Genomic DNA, 16,324 nt, shown 5'->3' with positions numbered 1-16,324 from the left:
AATATATCCTAATTTTCTAATGAGATCTGAATATATAAGGTCTGAAATAGGGTTTAATTTTACTCATTTGTTTACTCATTTATTCATTTTATAAACCTGATTTGAATTAGGTCACTAATTTGAGCCCCAGGATTTTTGTTTGCTCTGTTGAAACCTATAACCTTTTCCATTTTTCTTTCATAATATATTTCAGATATGAACCTTACTGGCAAGGCATCACATAGTATTACCTGTAAAGAGGCCTGTTTGTTTGACAGTATCCCAGCCAATTCCATCTTTACAGATGCAAACTACAGAGCACAAGGTCTAAATAAAATTTCAGAAATAGTCATATAAGGTGTCTAAGCTCATACGTCCCTTCACTGTGGCACTGTGCAGCAACAGCATTCAAGCAAGTATAACAGGAAAAGGTCTACATTCAATTAGCCTAAGAAGCACCACATTAACCATCACAGACAAGACCAGATGGCAACTAGCAGGACTGTAAGCACACAGAACAAATGCTCAGGCAAAGTAAAGGAAAGCTAGCTGAAAAAAAGCACTGCGCCAACTACTATACTGTTTGCTGTCAAAATACATTGTTTTAAAAGTTTCAGAATTGGGGGGGGGGGAGGAAAAAGCATTGTGGGGAATATATCCAGAAAGTCGGGGCCTCAGATCGTGCAATACATTAGCACATCTGATACATGGTTCACATAAGACCAAATTTTCAGGTTTGGGTCAGGCCAGGCCAGGCCAGGCCAGGCATTGGCGATGTATAGCTTAACATGCTGTGCTTTTCTGGTTAATGATCTGGATGGAAGCTAGCCTGATATGTGAATGTGAGTAACTAGGGATTTGCTTTCCCCAGGGTTAATAACCACATGAGGATTCATTGGGAAAACTCTTTTCTTTCTTAATCCAAATAGCAAATTTATGGTAACAGAATCAAGTATGACTCTAGGGTGGTTTGAGCAGGAGCTAAACTCTTCTCTCTCTCTCTCTCTCTCTCTCTCTCTCTCTCTCTCTCTCTCTCTCTCCCCCCCCCCCCACCCCGGGTTCATTGGATCTCCTAAGTGGCCTTAGACAAGTTACTTTTTCTCATTTTCAGCCCAGGGAATCTACGTTGCTGGAATCTTAGTTATCCCTACATTACTGAAATATTAGCAATACCATTTAAAAAAAAACAGCATGAAAAAGATATAAAGTGAACAACTGCCACCCACTTACAAATCTGCACAGAGATTCAGCCAACCTAGCCAATGATCCAACACAGTAGGCAAAGGCAACTGGGACTTTTGCAAATTCCACATTCTCTTGCTGTTCCTAGGACATCTATCAATCAACAGTCTTTTGTAGTACATGAGAATATCCCCACAGGAAATACTACCTGACATAAGTATGAAGATCTGTCACCAGCACCTTGTTCAGCTGGTATAGAATTGAATTCATGCATGTTTGCCCCAAAAGTTGTGATAATCCTACAACTATTTTCTTAATATGCCCAAGGCCTATGTAATTATCATTTATATAGATCCAAGAGGTTCGAGCGGATTACAAATAACAATTTAAATAGTCACCAATAACTTAATACAAATCAAGACTATAAACCCAAAATTATATAACAGAGTATAAAAGGACATTTGAAAAACCAACAACCAGGATACCATAAGAAGATAGTAATTCAAATGTAAGTTTAACTTTAAAAACCTTAACACTTTTAACTTGGCCAATGAAAACCTTTCAAAAATGTTAAAAGCATACAAAATTGGGTTCCAGGGGGCTTGGTGACCATCAAGCCACACCTGGGAACTTCCTGAACTTACCTGGTGGGCAGGTGTTACTTTTAGTACCCTATCCCTAACTAATGTTAAGGGCTTTGGGAAAAGAGACATTCCTCAGGCAACTAGGACCCCAAATAATGTCTAGAGATAGCACAAATTCACCCCAATAATTCTCATTCAAAATACCTGGAAAACTACTACAGGCAGTTGAACAATTTTAGTTAAAGGGAGAAATGCACATCACCACTGAGATTTGGCATTCAAAGCTCACCTTTCCCCACCATAAATCCAACACTGATTTATAAATTTATGTTTACACATCCAAGTTAAGAATCAAGTAGATCCCTTGTGGAGTACACTGCAGCAGGATAGAAGGGACCCAGTATCTTTAAGGCCTTTCCTGGATGCCCTTTCCGTCTCCAATGACTACCCGCTAGCTCTCTCCCTTTGATTTAAGAGTTCCTCTCGTGGCCCTGACAGTAAGGTATTTCTGTCCCACAGATTATAACTCACTCTGGGCTATTATTCAACTCCCAAGCCCTGGCCCTGCTGCATTTAGTCCAAACATAATATCCTTCATGCATATATTATCTGTCTCCCTATTATCTGGAATCATTTCGGAATTAAATTTCAGTCCTGCAATATTGGCTCGAAGAGCGGCTCGCTTTATGGGCTAGTCAAAGGTTAGAATACCAATCAAAATAACATTGCCGATGCAGCGAGACATTTTAATATTCCAAAACCCGGTAATTGTAAAAGGACATAATATTTTTTCCCTGATTACCCCAAAGGCAACACATGTTAACAAGGCGAGGGAGAGAGTGAAAGGATTTCCAGAGTTCAAGACAGCTGTGTGACAGATTTAAAGGCAAAGTAGTAGAAAGCTGGCCCCATGCAGCCTTCCAGGAGGGAGGGAGGAAGAAGCACACCTGCCCCTATTGATCAGATAAATGAACCCAGTGTCTCTCTCTCTGCGATTGGCTAGTTACCAGTATCATTTGAGCTATCACATGACTGTCAAGCTGATCGCATGCGCTTCGGAAAGCTGCTGGGCTAAAGGAATAGTCATTACATAAGATAACAACCCACAAAATGGCACAATGAAAAATACTAATTCAAGTCCAGGAAGTGCTGGAAGTTAGAAAGCAGGCAATAAGATAACCATGGCAAGTGTCGTGCTATGATTTCTGTCAGCAGCAACAACAAACATTCTGACCCTACTCCTGTAGTCCCTTTAGTTTTTAGGACCCGTCTCTGAATTAGGCATATGTTTTAATGTTAAGCAAATGCTTCAGATCAGAAGTTGCTTAGTTTAGTAATTTGCCATGCAAAAACTAATTATTTCCACTATCTGGGTCACTTTGGGCCTTCAGTAAATTTATGTGAACCTAATGTCAATCCTGTTTGACCAGACAAACGATCCACGCAGCCCTATGTACCATCCTTGACAAAAGCCAAATAAAGATGCTTGAATAAATATATAGCAGGAGTCCATTCTTGGTCATCCACTCCCAATCACCCGTTTTAAAGTTTAGAGACATCCTAAATATTAGAATAGATGCCCTGAGCATGCTAATAAAGAGCTATTGATATTCTTATCTTCCATTAATTCGTCTAAGGGGTTTTATTATTATTGCCCAGCTGTACTGATAGCAGAGAGTTCCACAAATAAACTGAGGGTTGTGTGAAAATAGTTTATGTGCTTGTTTTAAACCTGCTGCTTGTTAATTTCATTGGAGGTTCACTGGTTGCAGTAACTACTTGAAAGGGTAAAAGGTCTGTTTCCTGGCTACTCTTTCTACTCCACTCACGGTTTTATATACTTCTGCTTAGAAAAGTAATAGATAAGAGTGGGTATTATGGGAAAGTCCAAATCTTTAACCCTTCCTCATATATGTAAGGTAGTGCATACCTTGATGATTTTTTCTTGAGGTGGAATCCAATGCTGCAGAAACAGCCGTCAACTTGTGCAACAGGACTTCACCTTTTTCTCCCTCACATACCCACAAAATTTACTCCTCGGGATCCCACACCTTCTAAAACAGATTTTGAGGGCATGTGGAGGGCTGTAGGAAGGAGAAGGCCATGTCACATTGTGTGAACACAAGTTCATTCTGCTTGCACACAGACAGCACTGAATATAACCCTCTATTCCTTTTCTCAATTACTTGGGTCTTCCTTTCCCCCCTTTTTGAAGATGGGGACAACATTTGCCCACCTCCAGTCTGTAGGGACCTCACTTGTTCTCCAATAATTCTCCAAGGTAATAGACAAAGGCTCTGAAATTACATCCACAAACTCCTTTAGTATCCTTGGATACAGCTCATTAGGCTCTGGAGATTTGAATTCATTTTAAATAGCTAGGTGTTCCCTTACTACCTCTTTTCCTATCTTGGGCTACAGCTGCCTCCTTACATCATTCTGTTATCACCAGGTTGGGCATCGCTTTCCTTTTGGGTGAAGACAGAGGCAAAGTAGGTGTTGAGTAGTTCCACCTTTCCTCTGTCACCCAATAGCATTTCTCCATGTTCCCCACACAGAGGATCTACCACTTGCTTGTTCTTCCTCTTACTTCGGACATAGCCAAAGAAACCGTTTTTTATTATTTTTAACCTCTCTTGCAAGCCTGAGCTCATTCTGAGCTTTAGCCAACCTGACTTTCCCCAATGTGCCAATGTGCAATTCATCCATGTAGCCTACACACTGTGCTAAATAACACACACACACACACACACACACACACACTTAGCAGAATGAAAACAATGTCAGTTAATATTAAGAATAAGAATACTCCATAAAACATAATTTAAACATATGGATTAATATAAAATGCCCATATGTCCAAACAGATATCCAAACAAGACTGGCAATTATAAGATATATGTTCAAATGTAAAAAAGGCAGTATGATCTTCAGATCACTGAGTAATTAGTGGTGGGTCTTTAACCTTCCAATCTTGAATACAAATCTCTTTGCAACTATAGGGGGTCAAAGGATTGACTTTTGTTGTACATCTGTTAGTTACCACATCACAGGAATATAATTTAGAAGTGCATAAATATCAAAAAATATCAAGGCTTTTTCCAAAGAAAAGTAAATACGAACAACAATTTCTGACCAAAAAGGCACCACAGGACACACCCTCATCATAAACCTAAAAGAAGTATTATCAGCATTACATCACCAGGATGTATCTGAATGGGTTAGCTGTATATCACTAAGGTTTTAACAGATCAGTGAACCACACAATTGTGCAGAGCATGAATGCAATTCATCAATGAGGTTGCTGGACTAGAGTCTACATGTGATAAAAATGCATTCGGTTCTGCGTTTGGTACTAAAGTTGAAATTGGCAACACTGCACCATCATCGTGTGACATACCAGATGGACTCTGGCCCAGCAACCTCATTAGCTAATGCACCCATATGCTCACAGATATACATATACACAGTTATTCATACACCCATAAGGTTTATGAGGTACAATGCATGCAACATTGCACCCCTGCTTCCTGCCTTCTGCCACAATGGAGACCCAAACAGCACAGATTGCCCAGAACGACAATAAAAGCTATTTTGCTTTGTTTCCATGAGAGCATCCCTTTTGCTCCTTGTTAAGTCTTAATCAAAGTTATTTTATTACACAGCCTAAGGAGCTGCACCTTCTTGTTGGGCAACTACTGCTACTAATCGTTTATATAGTACCATCAATGCTCATGGCATATTCCAGATCAAAGTGAGAGAGATGGATCCCTGTTCTAAAGAGTTTACAGCATAAGATTCAGTGGTAAAATGCAGCTGTCTGACCCAACTGAGCGGAAGTATTAGCAGACAGATATTTGGAGACGGGTGCTTTGGTACATACCTACATATGGCCTCCCTCCTCCTTGTAACTATGAGGGAGCAAGCAGTTTTGTGGTTACAGGCCCTCAGCGTCAAAAAGACAAATTGAAATGCATGTTATATTTAAGCCTTGCAGCATACAAAATTGCTCTTCTGTACTAGGCTTTCCCCAAGCCACTGCTTTATTCATATGTGTCTACCCTTTCCCCATAGACCCTCTACAGTTCCAGCATTTGTCAGTCCCACTACTGTTTCCTCCATCCTGGCCTGCAAGCACCCTTAGCGCTTCCAAACATGGACATCACCATCTGAGAAACAGTATCCTTCTTAAAATACCTTAATTCTGATCCACAGCACCTCTGCTGCTCATAAAGACAGCTTTTGACAGCAGCAGAAGGGAAGCCAGTCAACAGCACTCAACCACTATCTCAATGGCTGCCCATCGAGAAGGTTTAAGGGGAGATCTGATATACAAGAACATTCTAATAAAATCCATATCCCCCGGTAGCCCCCGCCAATACAGATCTAGTCAAGGCAAAGAGCACAATAAACTCCCTGCCCTAAGTCCTAACTAAACTGACAGTTCATGAAGGATACAAGATCGCTCAGTGACATTAAAAATGTCAGCAAGAGGCCGATGCGGTTTGGCAGACGGGAAGCATTTGCAGGCAGGGGAAAGTAAAACTTGTGACAACGCATCCAGCTATAAGCAGGGCTTGTTCTCATTGCTGCTGATTTCTGCCCACCCTAAGGTCTTGCATTTATCCAGCCCCTGCATCCATGTATAAGGCTATTGTTAAACTATATTGGGGGGGGGACCTTTTACATTCAACCTGTTTCTGAACTTGCAACAAAGTCTAAGAATGCCTTCCAATTCCTACCGGAGTGGCTTTCCTAGCTTACACATCCAAGATGGCTTACTGGAAGTACCTATCAGCTAATGGTGCCTGCAACAGCAGTTGTCATCAGCAGGACACTCAAGGCTACAAGGCATGAATCAGCTTCCTGCCGGTTCCAACTTGGAGAATAGAAAACAATGAAGAGAGAAGATGCAGGTGGTCTGGCTTCAACTGAAAGGAGCTCACCAACACAATGTGTTCAGATTAGATGAGGGGAACAGCTTGGGCATTTTTGCTTTGCTTCTTTGCAGATACACAGTCTAATGTCCTTAAAAAAGGCACCGTGTCTCCTTTCCAACCTATGTAGTAAGACTATCTTCTGCTGTTTACTATGCACGCATGCCTGAAGCCTATGATCTAGATAAAAAAGACTGTGCTGACATAACTACCCACACCAGTCTCTAACAAGGTATCCTCATGCACAACAGAATCAAGCTATGTGTCTGTTACAAATGCACCTAAGTGTGTCTAGTTCCAGGGTTATGACTAAGCTTACTAAGTCAGAACCTATCACTGAGTACTCACCACTTATTCCATCCTATCCTCGTTAAGATGTAAAGATAAGCCATAGCTTATCTTAACCATGGTTAAGCCCTCTGTCTTCTCTGTGCATTATCTGTGTTATCATCTATGATTAGCTATACAGAACACACGTTTTCTCCTCCTTTGAATTTTTCAGCCACTCTCTCTGAAGGTCCCCCACTTCCCCCATTCTTAGACACAACCCACAGAGGCTTGCTACCATCTTTTCCTTTCAGACCTCCTGTACAAAAGGGTATCTTGCTACAAGTGTTCTGCTTACAGTCCAGTTGGCTTTTTTTACCAAATTTGCTAGCACATCAAAAAGACAATTCATCTGTGTGAAAAAGATATGTGAAACTTCTCCATTTGACACTCAACCTTCCAGCACCAGCTCTAAAGTATATCTCTTACCTGCTCCCCCATCTTTAGTATTCCAACCTTCTGTCAAATGTATAAGGGAAGATTTTTGCCATTTATTCTTATTTGATGAACCAGCAAACCCAGACGACTCCTACCCCATTTTACTTCTGACCTGTAAATTAGCAACCCGACTCCTCAACTATGAGCCATGTAAAAAGAACTAGCTTACTATGGACAGGTTGTATCAGCAAACACCAGCTTCTATTGCACACCTGAAGACTGCTGAGGTCAGAGGACCAATCTCTGACTTCCCTCCTCAGACTCTGCCTTCACCACCTGTACCCCCTCATCCAATTATGGTACAAGTTTTGGTTCTTTGCTTATTTGTTTGTCCAGTTGAAACAACAAAAATACATTAAAACCATCTGAAAATCCTGCTAGCAACCAATCAGCATCAAGGACCTAACATGGGGTGGTAGTTAACCAAGTTTTACCAAGTTCATCAAGTTATTTAATTTCAATGGGTCTACTCTAAATAAAACTTAGTTGAATACCACCTGTTATTTCTAAAGTGCTGTGAAAAAATTTTTGCCTAGGGTTGGAGATTTTTCAAGCTTGAGGCTGAAACACTCCTTTCTCTAGGCAGTTTGGAAAACATGGGGGCTGAGCACTTAGACCATTTCTGCTCTTTCCACATTTTGCAGAACAAGTGAGCTTCTATTTCCTTCTGACAAAGCCAAGTATGGGTCACCACACTTGACAAGAGAGTGAGTGGTTTTCTAAGTGATGTTAACCCCGATCTTGTCTGTTTTATCTACATGAGCCCTGATCTCTACTGCTCTACTGATCCTCTGTCCTGGGGTTTCATGCTGCTCCCATTCCTGCCATACTGAAGCATCATGAATTCTGATCAAACATCAGCACCATGAAGCTATTCCCTGAAAGAGACATAAAATTTCCCTCTGCCTGCATGTCAAAATGGATTATACATAATAAAGAAAGCAGGCTTCTAACAGTCTGAACCCGATAGCCCAAAATGATAGCAAAAAAGACATAATGTATTGTCCCAAGGGCAGGAGGTGCAACACAGCTAAGGGTTTCAGCCAGCTAATATCAAACATCACCACGCAGAGCGATTTGACTTTTTTGTATGTCCATCAACCTGCTGGTTATATCACTGCTATCCATTCACCAGAAGTTTAGTGAACTTCAAATGGCGATCATTAATGGTCACTGAACTGCACAACGCCCCAATGTGCTTTCAGATTGCATTTGCAAAAGCCCAGCAATAAGGCAAGAGATTTGCTCTGACAGCAGGAAACCCTTGTCAAGCTCAGTGAGGAACATGCTGCCAGCCTCCCCCTTGTTACATTCAGCCCCTACCCTGATTTGACAGAACAGAAAATGCTTTTTTATTTTATTTTTTTAAAAAAAACTATTACCATTCAGAATGCCACTCTTGCTTTCACTTTATTTATTTTTTAAAAAATAGGAAGAGCCAAATTACGCGAGCATTTCATAAAGCAAGCTCCTACATATGGTTTGAAAATACAAAGCTGCTGAATTCAGTGGCACCACTCATGCCATTCATTAACAGAATACAGAAACTGTTTAAAGCATTGTAACATTTCCTTGCACAACACTGGGTTTGACTTTTTTGCACCAATTGCCTGTATCCACTACCTAACTGTCTCCTTATCAACACGGGGGTTGGGGGACAGCCTTTTCCATGTATGCAGTTCTCTTGTATGCCGGGGGAGGGGGGTCTCTAGAGAAATACAAAATGCCTGAGTAGTTAATCCATTAGGTTTGAACGAACGAGAGAGGTATCTGTGCTTAAAGCTCTGGTGGTCATACTGCTAAGCAGTTTGGGTCACATAATTTGGAGCAGGGGAGTTATTGTTTTAAAGGTTTGTACGAAGCAGAAAGTCTTAAGCAGGTTATTTTTCTATGCACTTTCCAGACCTTTAGCACTGAGAAACAGCGGGCTAATATTCACTGGCTGGCAGGGGGAGGTGAGAGGGAAAGAGACTTAGAAGCCCGGGTGGGGGGTGGAGCAGACTTGGATATGCTCCAGCTGACCCAGCCTTTCCCAGAGAGATGCTGAGTTATTATGCATAGAGGTGCTATGTTAGGGTGGCCACAATGGGATTCTCCTCAGCTGCAGACCATATTCCATCAAGTACAGTAAGACTCTATTAGGGGAGATACAATAGGAACTTCGCTTCACCCGGCCTCTGAGAAAATAACTCCTCATTTCAATGCAAAACAGCCGTGCTTATTAAATACCTCCTTGAAGGAGCCAAGGAAGGGAGAAGCGGAAATGAAGAGGCAGCCAAGGGGTGGTGGGGAAAGGGAGATTTGCAATGAAAGTACCTTTTTGAGATTAATCCACTGTTTGAAGTAATCAGCAACTGGAAGCCCTAAGTATTGGCATTGTCCAGGTAACCTGTAAGAGAGGAGAGAGAACAGGTTGGATTCCATTGGAGGAGCCTGACAGCACAAAATAAACTTTATTAAACACTTCTGGTTTTGAGAAAGAGGATAGAATAAAATGCTCTAGCCTGCATTTCAGAATGGTCCCACACATTTGACAGAGGCCACTCAAACACAGGAGCCCAACCAAAACCCAAGCTGGGGATGGCTAGACAACAGGCATTATACATCCAAGATGCTAGACATTTTCATTGAGGACTTAGAAGTTGGCAATATGTCGCCCAAATTTCACATGCAACCCATGAACATAGCAATCATTTTTAAAAGGTATGTAGGCCTGGTTAGATAAAACTAATCATCTTCAACTAGTGGTTAGTTCCACAAGAAGATTAGCAAAGCAGCTCAGTATGTTCTGGTGAGCCCGTGGGCATATGACTTTAGGCACATGCCTTTCTTTGGTTGTCCCCACCTACGTTCATGCACTCAACAGTCAACTGTGGCTGTATTCGTATGTAACACTAAGCCATGGTTTGTTTTAAACAAGCCATAAATTGTTTCACAAATAAACAAACAACCCATAGTTTGCTCCCCCAAAGCTTGGTATGTTTTCCCAGCCATTCTTGCCTCATGGCTCTCTAATTCGGAAATGTCTGGGATGGACAAACAAGCCATGGTTAAGTTTTTGGTTTGGCATTCTGCCCGAACCCATAGTTAAAACAAGCCATGATTCATAAGCCAACAACAAACCACAGCTTCACATCACAGTTTTTGTCAGAAAGTAAACCATAGTTAGAGCAATTCCCCTAAAATGAAAGGAGGCAACATTTGGGATTTTTTTAAGCTTACAAATAAGGCGAGAGAGCGGAAACATAATAGAGGTGTTTAAAATTATGCATAGTGTAAAGAAAGTGGACAGTAAGAGGCTTTTGTCCTTCTCCTATAGTATTAGAACTCCCAGCCACACTGTGAAGCCATACTGTGAACAACAGACAAAAGGAAGTATATCTATACACATAGTTAAACTATGGAATTTGCTCCCATAAGATGTAGTGATGACCACTAACTTGTACAGCTTTAAAAGAGTAGATAAAACCATGGAGGATAAGGCTAACAAAGGCTACTAGTCGTAATGGCTATGTTCTATATCCACTGTAGGTGGCTTATGTTTCTGAATACCAGTTGCTGGGAAATCCCATGTAAGGAGAGCACTTGGGGGCTTCACATAGGCGCCTGGCTGGCCACTGTGAGAATAGAATGCTTGACCAGATGGGCCTTTGATCTGGTCTATTAGAGTTCTTCTTATATTTCTGAATAATTAGTTGATGGTATCCAATTTTAAATGTTTACATGGTTTTACTATATATATGTATGGCTGTTATAAACCGGCTTTGACTTTTTTATGAATAGCGGTATACAAATATTTTAACAAATATTTAATGTTCTTATGAACTCAAGTTGTAATAGATGGATGGCACAACAAGGCATTGTCTTTGCCAAACTATGCACCCATAAATTATGCCGGTGCTTGCAGCTGGACCCAAAGATGCCAAGAGTACCAGAAGTAGGCACACAGAACATGTGGTAAACAGCCAAGACATACCGGTACCTAGGAGATCACAAACCATCCTCACATTTCTATTCTGCTGTAACAACAGTCATCAGAAAGTTATCAGCAAGAGAGTTATCAATACATTGGCAAAATTAGGTAGGGAACTAAGGACTATATCATAGCTCCACAATCTCTCCCATAGTAAGAACTTGTGTTCCCCAAACAGCAGGCATGTCCTAAGCCCCACAACTCCCCCCCCCTTTCTGCTACTGGAAGGGCAAAGAATAGGCATTGTGTCCATTATCTTGGAATGTAGATTCATTTGTTCCCAATCAATTTGATTGATATGGGGTAGTTAACAGGTCATAATGCTTATTAATGCTTTGCTAAAGATTTTTAGAGATGCCCTGAATGCTGGATGGGGTATGAATTAGGCGAACACAGAAAAGACCCAAAATTAATTAAATAAGTGATTAATAGATCCATTTACACATGGTAATTACTGCAATCCAAGCAATTGGATATGCAAATTAGGCATGCACTTTGTACCCAGCACTTTGTTGTAAACTCCTACAAAGAAAGAAGGGGTTGGACAGGGCAGTGCAGTGCAGTGCTGGTTCCCTGGTGTTCGTAGTGTTGCCTCTAAGGGAGCACAATTCAGTGGATCTAGAAACAAGACTTTCACCTACTGTCCGCATCTAGACCTCAATAACATCTTCCCATACACACATGCTATACTTCGACATAAACATAAGAGTTCTGGGGCAAACTGCTTCCAAACAGAAGTTTTGTAAGGGTCCAAGTTATCCTTATCTTGAAGTACACACAATTTTGTTACTTTTCCTTCTCAAATAAAAATACTAAAAAGTATGAGCTAGCAAACTATTGCCTTCTAAACTCATACATGTGAATCCAGACTGCCTTTGTAAGTACAACTTCACAGTTTAAAGAAGCTTCAATAAGGTTGTTGTTGTTATTATTATTATTATTATTATTATTATTATTAATTGACAACCTGTCATGATAGTTACTGTATTTACCACCTCCAGGATCAGAGGCAGCATTCTTGTTTTAACTGCTTGTAATATTGTATTTTAAAATTGTGGTATCCAACCTTTGTGAAGAGAGAGTAAGAAAAATAAATAAGTAATTAATGTCACTGAACACCAGTTGCTAGAGACCAACCACACAAGAGGGGTCTTGTCCTGATGTTGTCCTTGAAGACTTCCCAGTGTTTGGTTGGCCACTGCAGGAAATGCTGAATAGACAGGCCTTTGGTTTGGTCCAGCAGGGCTCTTATCTCTATCATCTTTGTTTGCATTAATAAAAGAATTACACAGATATATTCAACCCAAAAACAAGTCTACTAGCTGCTCTTCATGATCTCCAGCATGACTTTCATTGGTAAGAAGAGCTTCTCTCTTGAGGCCTGGATGGCTTAAAGGACAGGCTTCATTTGCCACTGTGTATTCCAAATTCCTACATTATGTTCTGCAGTAGGAAAAAAAGTTCAGCTGCAACCTAAATACTGTATGTGTCTAAAGAATCTGAATTTTATACATCCTGCTAGCCATGTAAGAGAAACACACACCCCTGACCACTGAACATCCTATTCACTCTTCTTCTATTTCACTCCTGCACATTTTAATTTTCCTCCCAGAGCCATAAGACTGAGAAAATTAAATTTAAAAACTAGAGAGATTTCTGTCAAATTCTAGCCCAGCATAATGTGAGGGAAGGCTTCTAAAATATACAGGGCAGTCTGACGGGCTGCAGAGGAGAATGATACGCAGATGGAGACAAAATCATGCAGCCCTCTTTCTTCCTTTGAAGCCAACTCTCCTTTCTTTCAACCAGGAAAGAAGAGCCCAGCTTGGCGGTGATAAACAGCCATGCTTTGGTTATCACTTTCCTTAAGTTGAGGAGAGGCAGCTAGTGATGGATGGACAGGAATTTGGTTATCAGGCAGGGCTGTCAGCCAGAGTTGCAGATAGCGCACACACATTTAGCAGGGCATCATTATGCAATGGCATGGAGCTAAAATATGGCCAAGGGTATTGAAAGAATGAAAGAACAGGATTTAGAAAAAAACTAGCAAATTGAGCAACAATAAAGGAGCACAAGGCGAGGACGTTATCGTCCTAGTGACACCTTTTATCTCAGTCTGGTTAGCGAGAGAAGGGCACAAATTGGTCCTTCCTCCACCATTGTATCCTCTTGTACAAACAGAGGCAGATAAAATGTGTCACCAATGTGATAGCATATCAATTTAACCCTAATTATCCAGTGGGTCACGCTAAGAAATAAGGGTTTCTCATTTCAACAGGTCCCTCGGTTTCTGCTATGGAGGAGCCACATTAATAACACAGGGGGGAGGGGGGCAACGAGAAAAGGAGGGAGCCTGTAATTGAATTCAGTCACTCAGGTGGTCCTAGTGTATAAAAAATTAATGTACAACTCTCCCAACTAATCAGAGGCGGTTAATGTCCATCTGCTTCTGGGTTCAGAAAGTCAGAAGCCCAAGAAAATAGGGCCATTTCCTACATGCTGGATTCATTGATACTGAGCTGGCTTTTTAAAGAGTCTCCTCCTTTGGAAAAGATATGGGGAACATTAAATCTTGATATTTATAGACCCAGTCAGGAGGCATTAATAGAACCTCATATGCTGTCATGTTCTGAAAATATACAGAAAGCTTTGTCACCACTGCTTCAGTAAAGGCCTTTCCGCATGGGTGGTGGAAGGAAAGGAGGTTGTGGAGGTAGTAGAAGGAAGGGGACAACACTGAGGTCTGCTGCTTTGTGGTCTAAAGATAATTTCTGAATGAAGTTACACCATGTTCTATTTTTATTTACTTATATATTTAAAGCACCAATGTGCTGCAGTAAAGATGCTTCAGGAAATCTGCCATATTGCTTATAAAGTATGTGAAAGTAAACATGAAAGCAGAGTGACACAATCTCTTCCTCACACTTTAGAGGAAAGTCATACATCCCTTATACCAGGCACGTCCAACAGGTAGATCATGATCTACCGGTAGATCACTGGATGTCTGTGGTAGATCACTGGCTCCCCCCAAAGAAGCTCAACAACTTTGGCTCCCCTAAAAAAAGCTCAACATTCTTGTCCTGCATCCCAAAGAAAAGGGATTTTCCTCTCCCCTAAATAAAGCCCTACAACTTTGACCTGAACCCCTAAAAAATGGGCCTTCCTCCTTCCTAAAAAAAGAAAGAAAGAAAGAAAGCTTAACAATTTTGACCTGAACCCCCAATTAGATCACAGTCTATTGGGAGCTGGCTGTCCCTGCCTTATACCATTTAGATGCACTATAAAGTAAGAGAACAAAAACTATGGCCATTCATGTATTCAGACCTATAGATGTCTATAGAAACCCAGAAAGCCTAACAATGCAAAAAGCATGTGCTACTCAAATGCGCTGCTATTCCTTAATGCAATAATAATTCTTCACTTCAATTTACAGGTGGCATCGTCTTACGCCAGGACAAGTCTTTGAATGGTAATGGAAAATAGCCAGTGAGAAAGAGATGCTTTGCCTAGTATAACCAACTGATACATAGAAATATTAGATGCAGCTTTTAAGAAAATAAAGAAAAAAGAATGAATCTACTGCAGAGGAGAGGGAGTGCTTACTAGTAAGTGCATGATGTTGTGCCAAGCTCTGAGCTGGAGCAGGACATCAACTCCTCAGAGAACAAAGCAGATCTATCACCAAACAAATAATAAAGAGAGCAAAAAGTGGCCCCCCTTTGCCAGCTCTGAAGAGCCCTTTCCTGGTTTACCAACAGAGGATCTTCTCAAGGCCTCTCAGAGTGGGTGCCATTCTGAGCGTCATCAGATGATCCCCCAGTGGACTCAAAGGGAGAGAACAAATTGCAGGCACCTAAAACATCCAAGCCTTCCTGGAATTCAGAGTCTTGATAATCTGATGTTAGTTGTTTTAAAAGCAGGTTTCTAGCCCTCATACAAATGGAGAAAATCTAAAATGTGCCTGTGGCAGATCACCACCACTCTAGGTTGTATGTTACAACTGCCACTGCACAACATATTTCCAATTATTTCCAAGCTTAGTGCAGGACTTAATAGCTTGCTGAAAATGTGATAAAAAGTCAGTTTTGTGCTCTTCTGAATTGCAGTAAATGAGCTTCAAAGCTCTGCAAAGTCACCTAAATGCCTTCTACAAAGAACACTTACTTTTTGCTCCTGTGTCCCCACACTAGACTTAATTACTTTTTTGAGTCATCTTGGTAGCATCCAAACAGCCAGAGGGGTGGCTGTGGTTCACATTTGCAAGTGACAGCATCAGGATGAAATATTCTAGCTTGGAAGTGCTGGGATTAATGCAGCACTCAATTTTCAGACCAACATGAGACAGATCTCCCCTTTTTCTGCCCTCAAATGTGTCACAGCATAGCCAAACTATACGATGCATGTCAGCCTCACACATCAGTGTGCATGAAGCAGAAACATGAGAAAAAGAAAATGGAAAGGCACTTCTACTGTCAATAGAAACTGATGAATTTTTGCTTCTGAAGGGTCGATTGGAGTTGCCTCTTTCTCTCAAAGTTCTACAGTGGAAAAAGTCACCTGAGCAAACAGTCAAAGACCTATTTAGCTTCTTGCCCTGGAATTCCTCAAGTGGCCATAGATCCAGGTGATGCCCAGAAATTCACTAATGCAACAAGAAAGTCACCACCTCAGTCTGCTCAGGTTCCCTCACACATAATTCGTCTAGTCTCAACTCCCCGGCTCACGAGCACCACACTTCTAACTTTACAAGCATTCCTCACATCCCCCATCACTTTGTAAGCCCTCAATCTGAAAAGCCATTAATGGCAACAGCCTTAGTGCACAACATGAAGGTCAGTGAAAGTTTTGCCTGCAAATGTCAACCTGTCACCTCTAAATATTAATGAGGGCTGACCAGCAGCAAA

General features: G+C 41.1%; 1 protein-coding gene across 2 annotated transcripts in view; it reads right to left on the bottom strand.

The window, feature by feature from the left end:
• ERI3 (ERI1 exoribonuclease family member 3) overlaps positions 1-16,324 on the bottom strand; it is a 211,312-nt gene that overhangs the window by 119,841 nt on the left and 75,147 nt on the right. For both annotated transcript variants that reach the window (XM_083619979.1, XM_083619980.1), the window contains exon 6: positions 9,764-9,836. In XM_083619979.1, coding sequence (XP_083476105.1) covers positions 9,764-9,836 — 73 coding nt within the window. The remainder of the gene's footprint in view (positions 1-9,763; positions 9,837-16,324) is intronic.

Source organism: Podarcis filfolensis (assembly GCF_964270895.1).
Source record: "Podarcis filfolensis genome assembly, chromosome: 6".
Taxonomy (NCBI): domain Eukaryota; kingdom Metazoa; phylum Chordata; class Lepidosauria; order Squamata; family Lacertidae; genus Podarcis; species Podarcis filfolensis.
The sequence above is the reverse complement of the archived record's forward strand: the minus strand, read 5'-3'. Positions and strand labels throughout refer to the sequence as shown.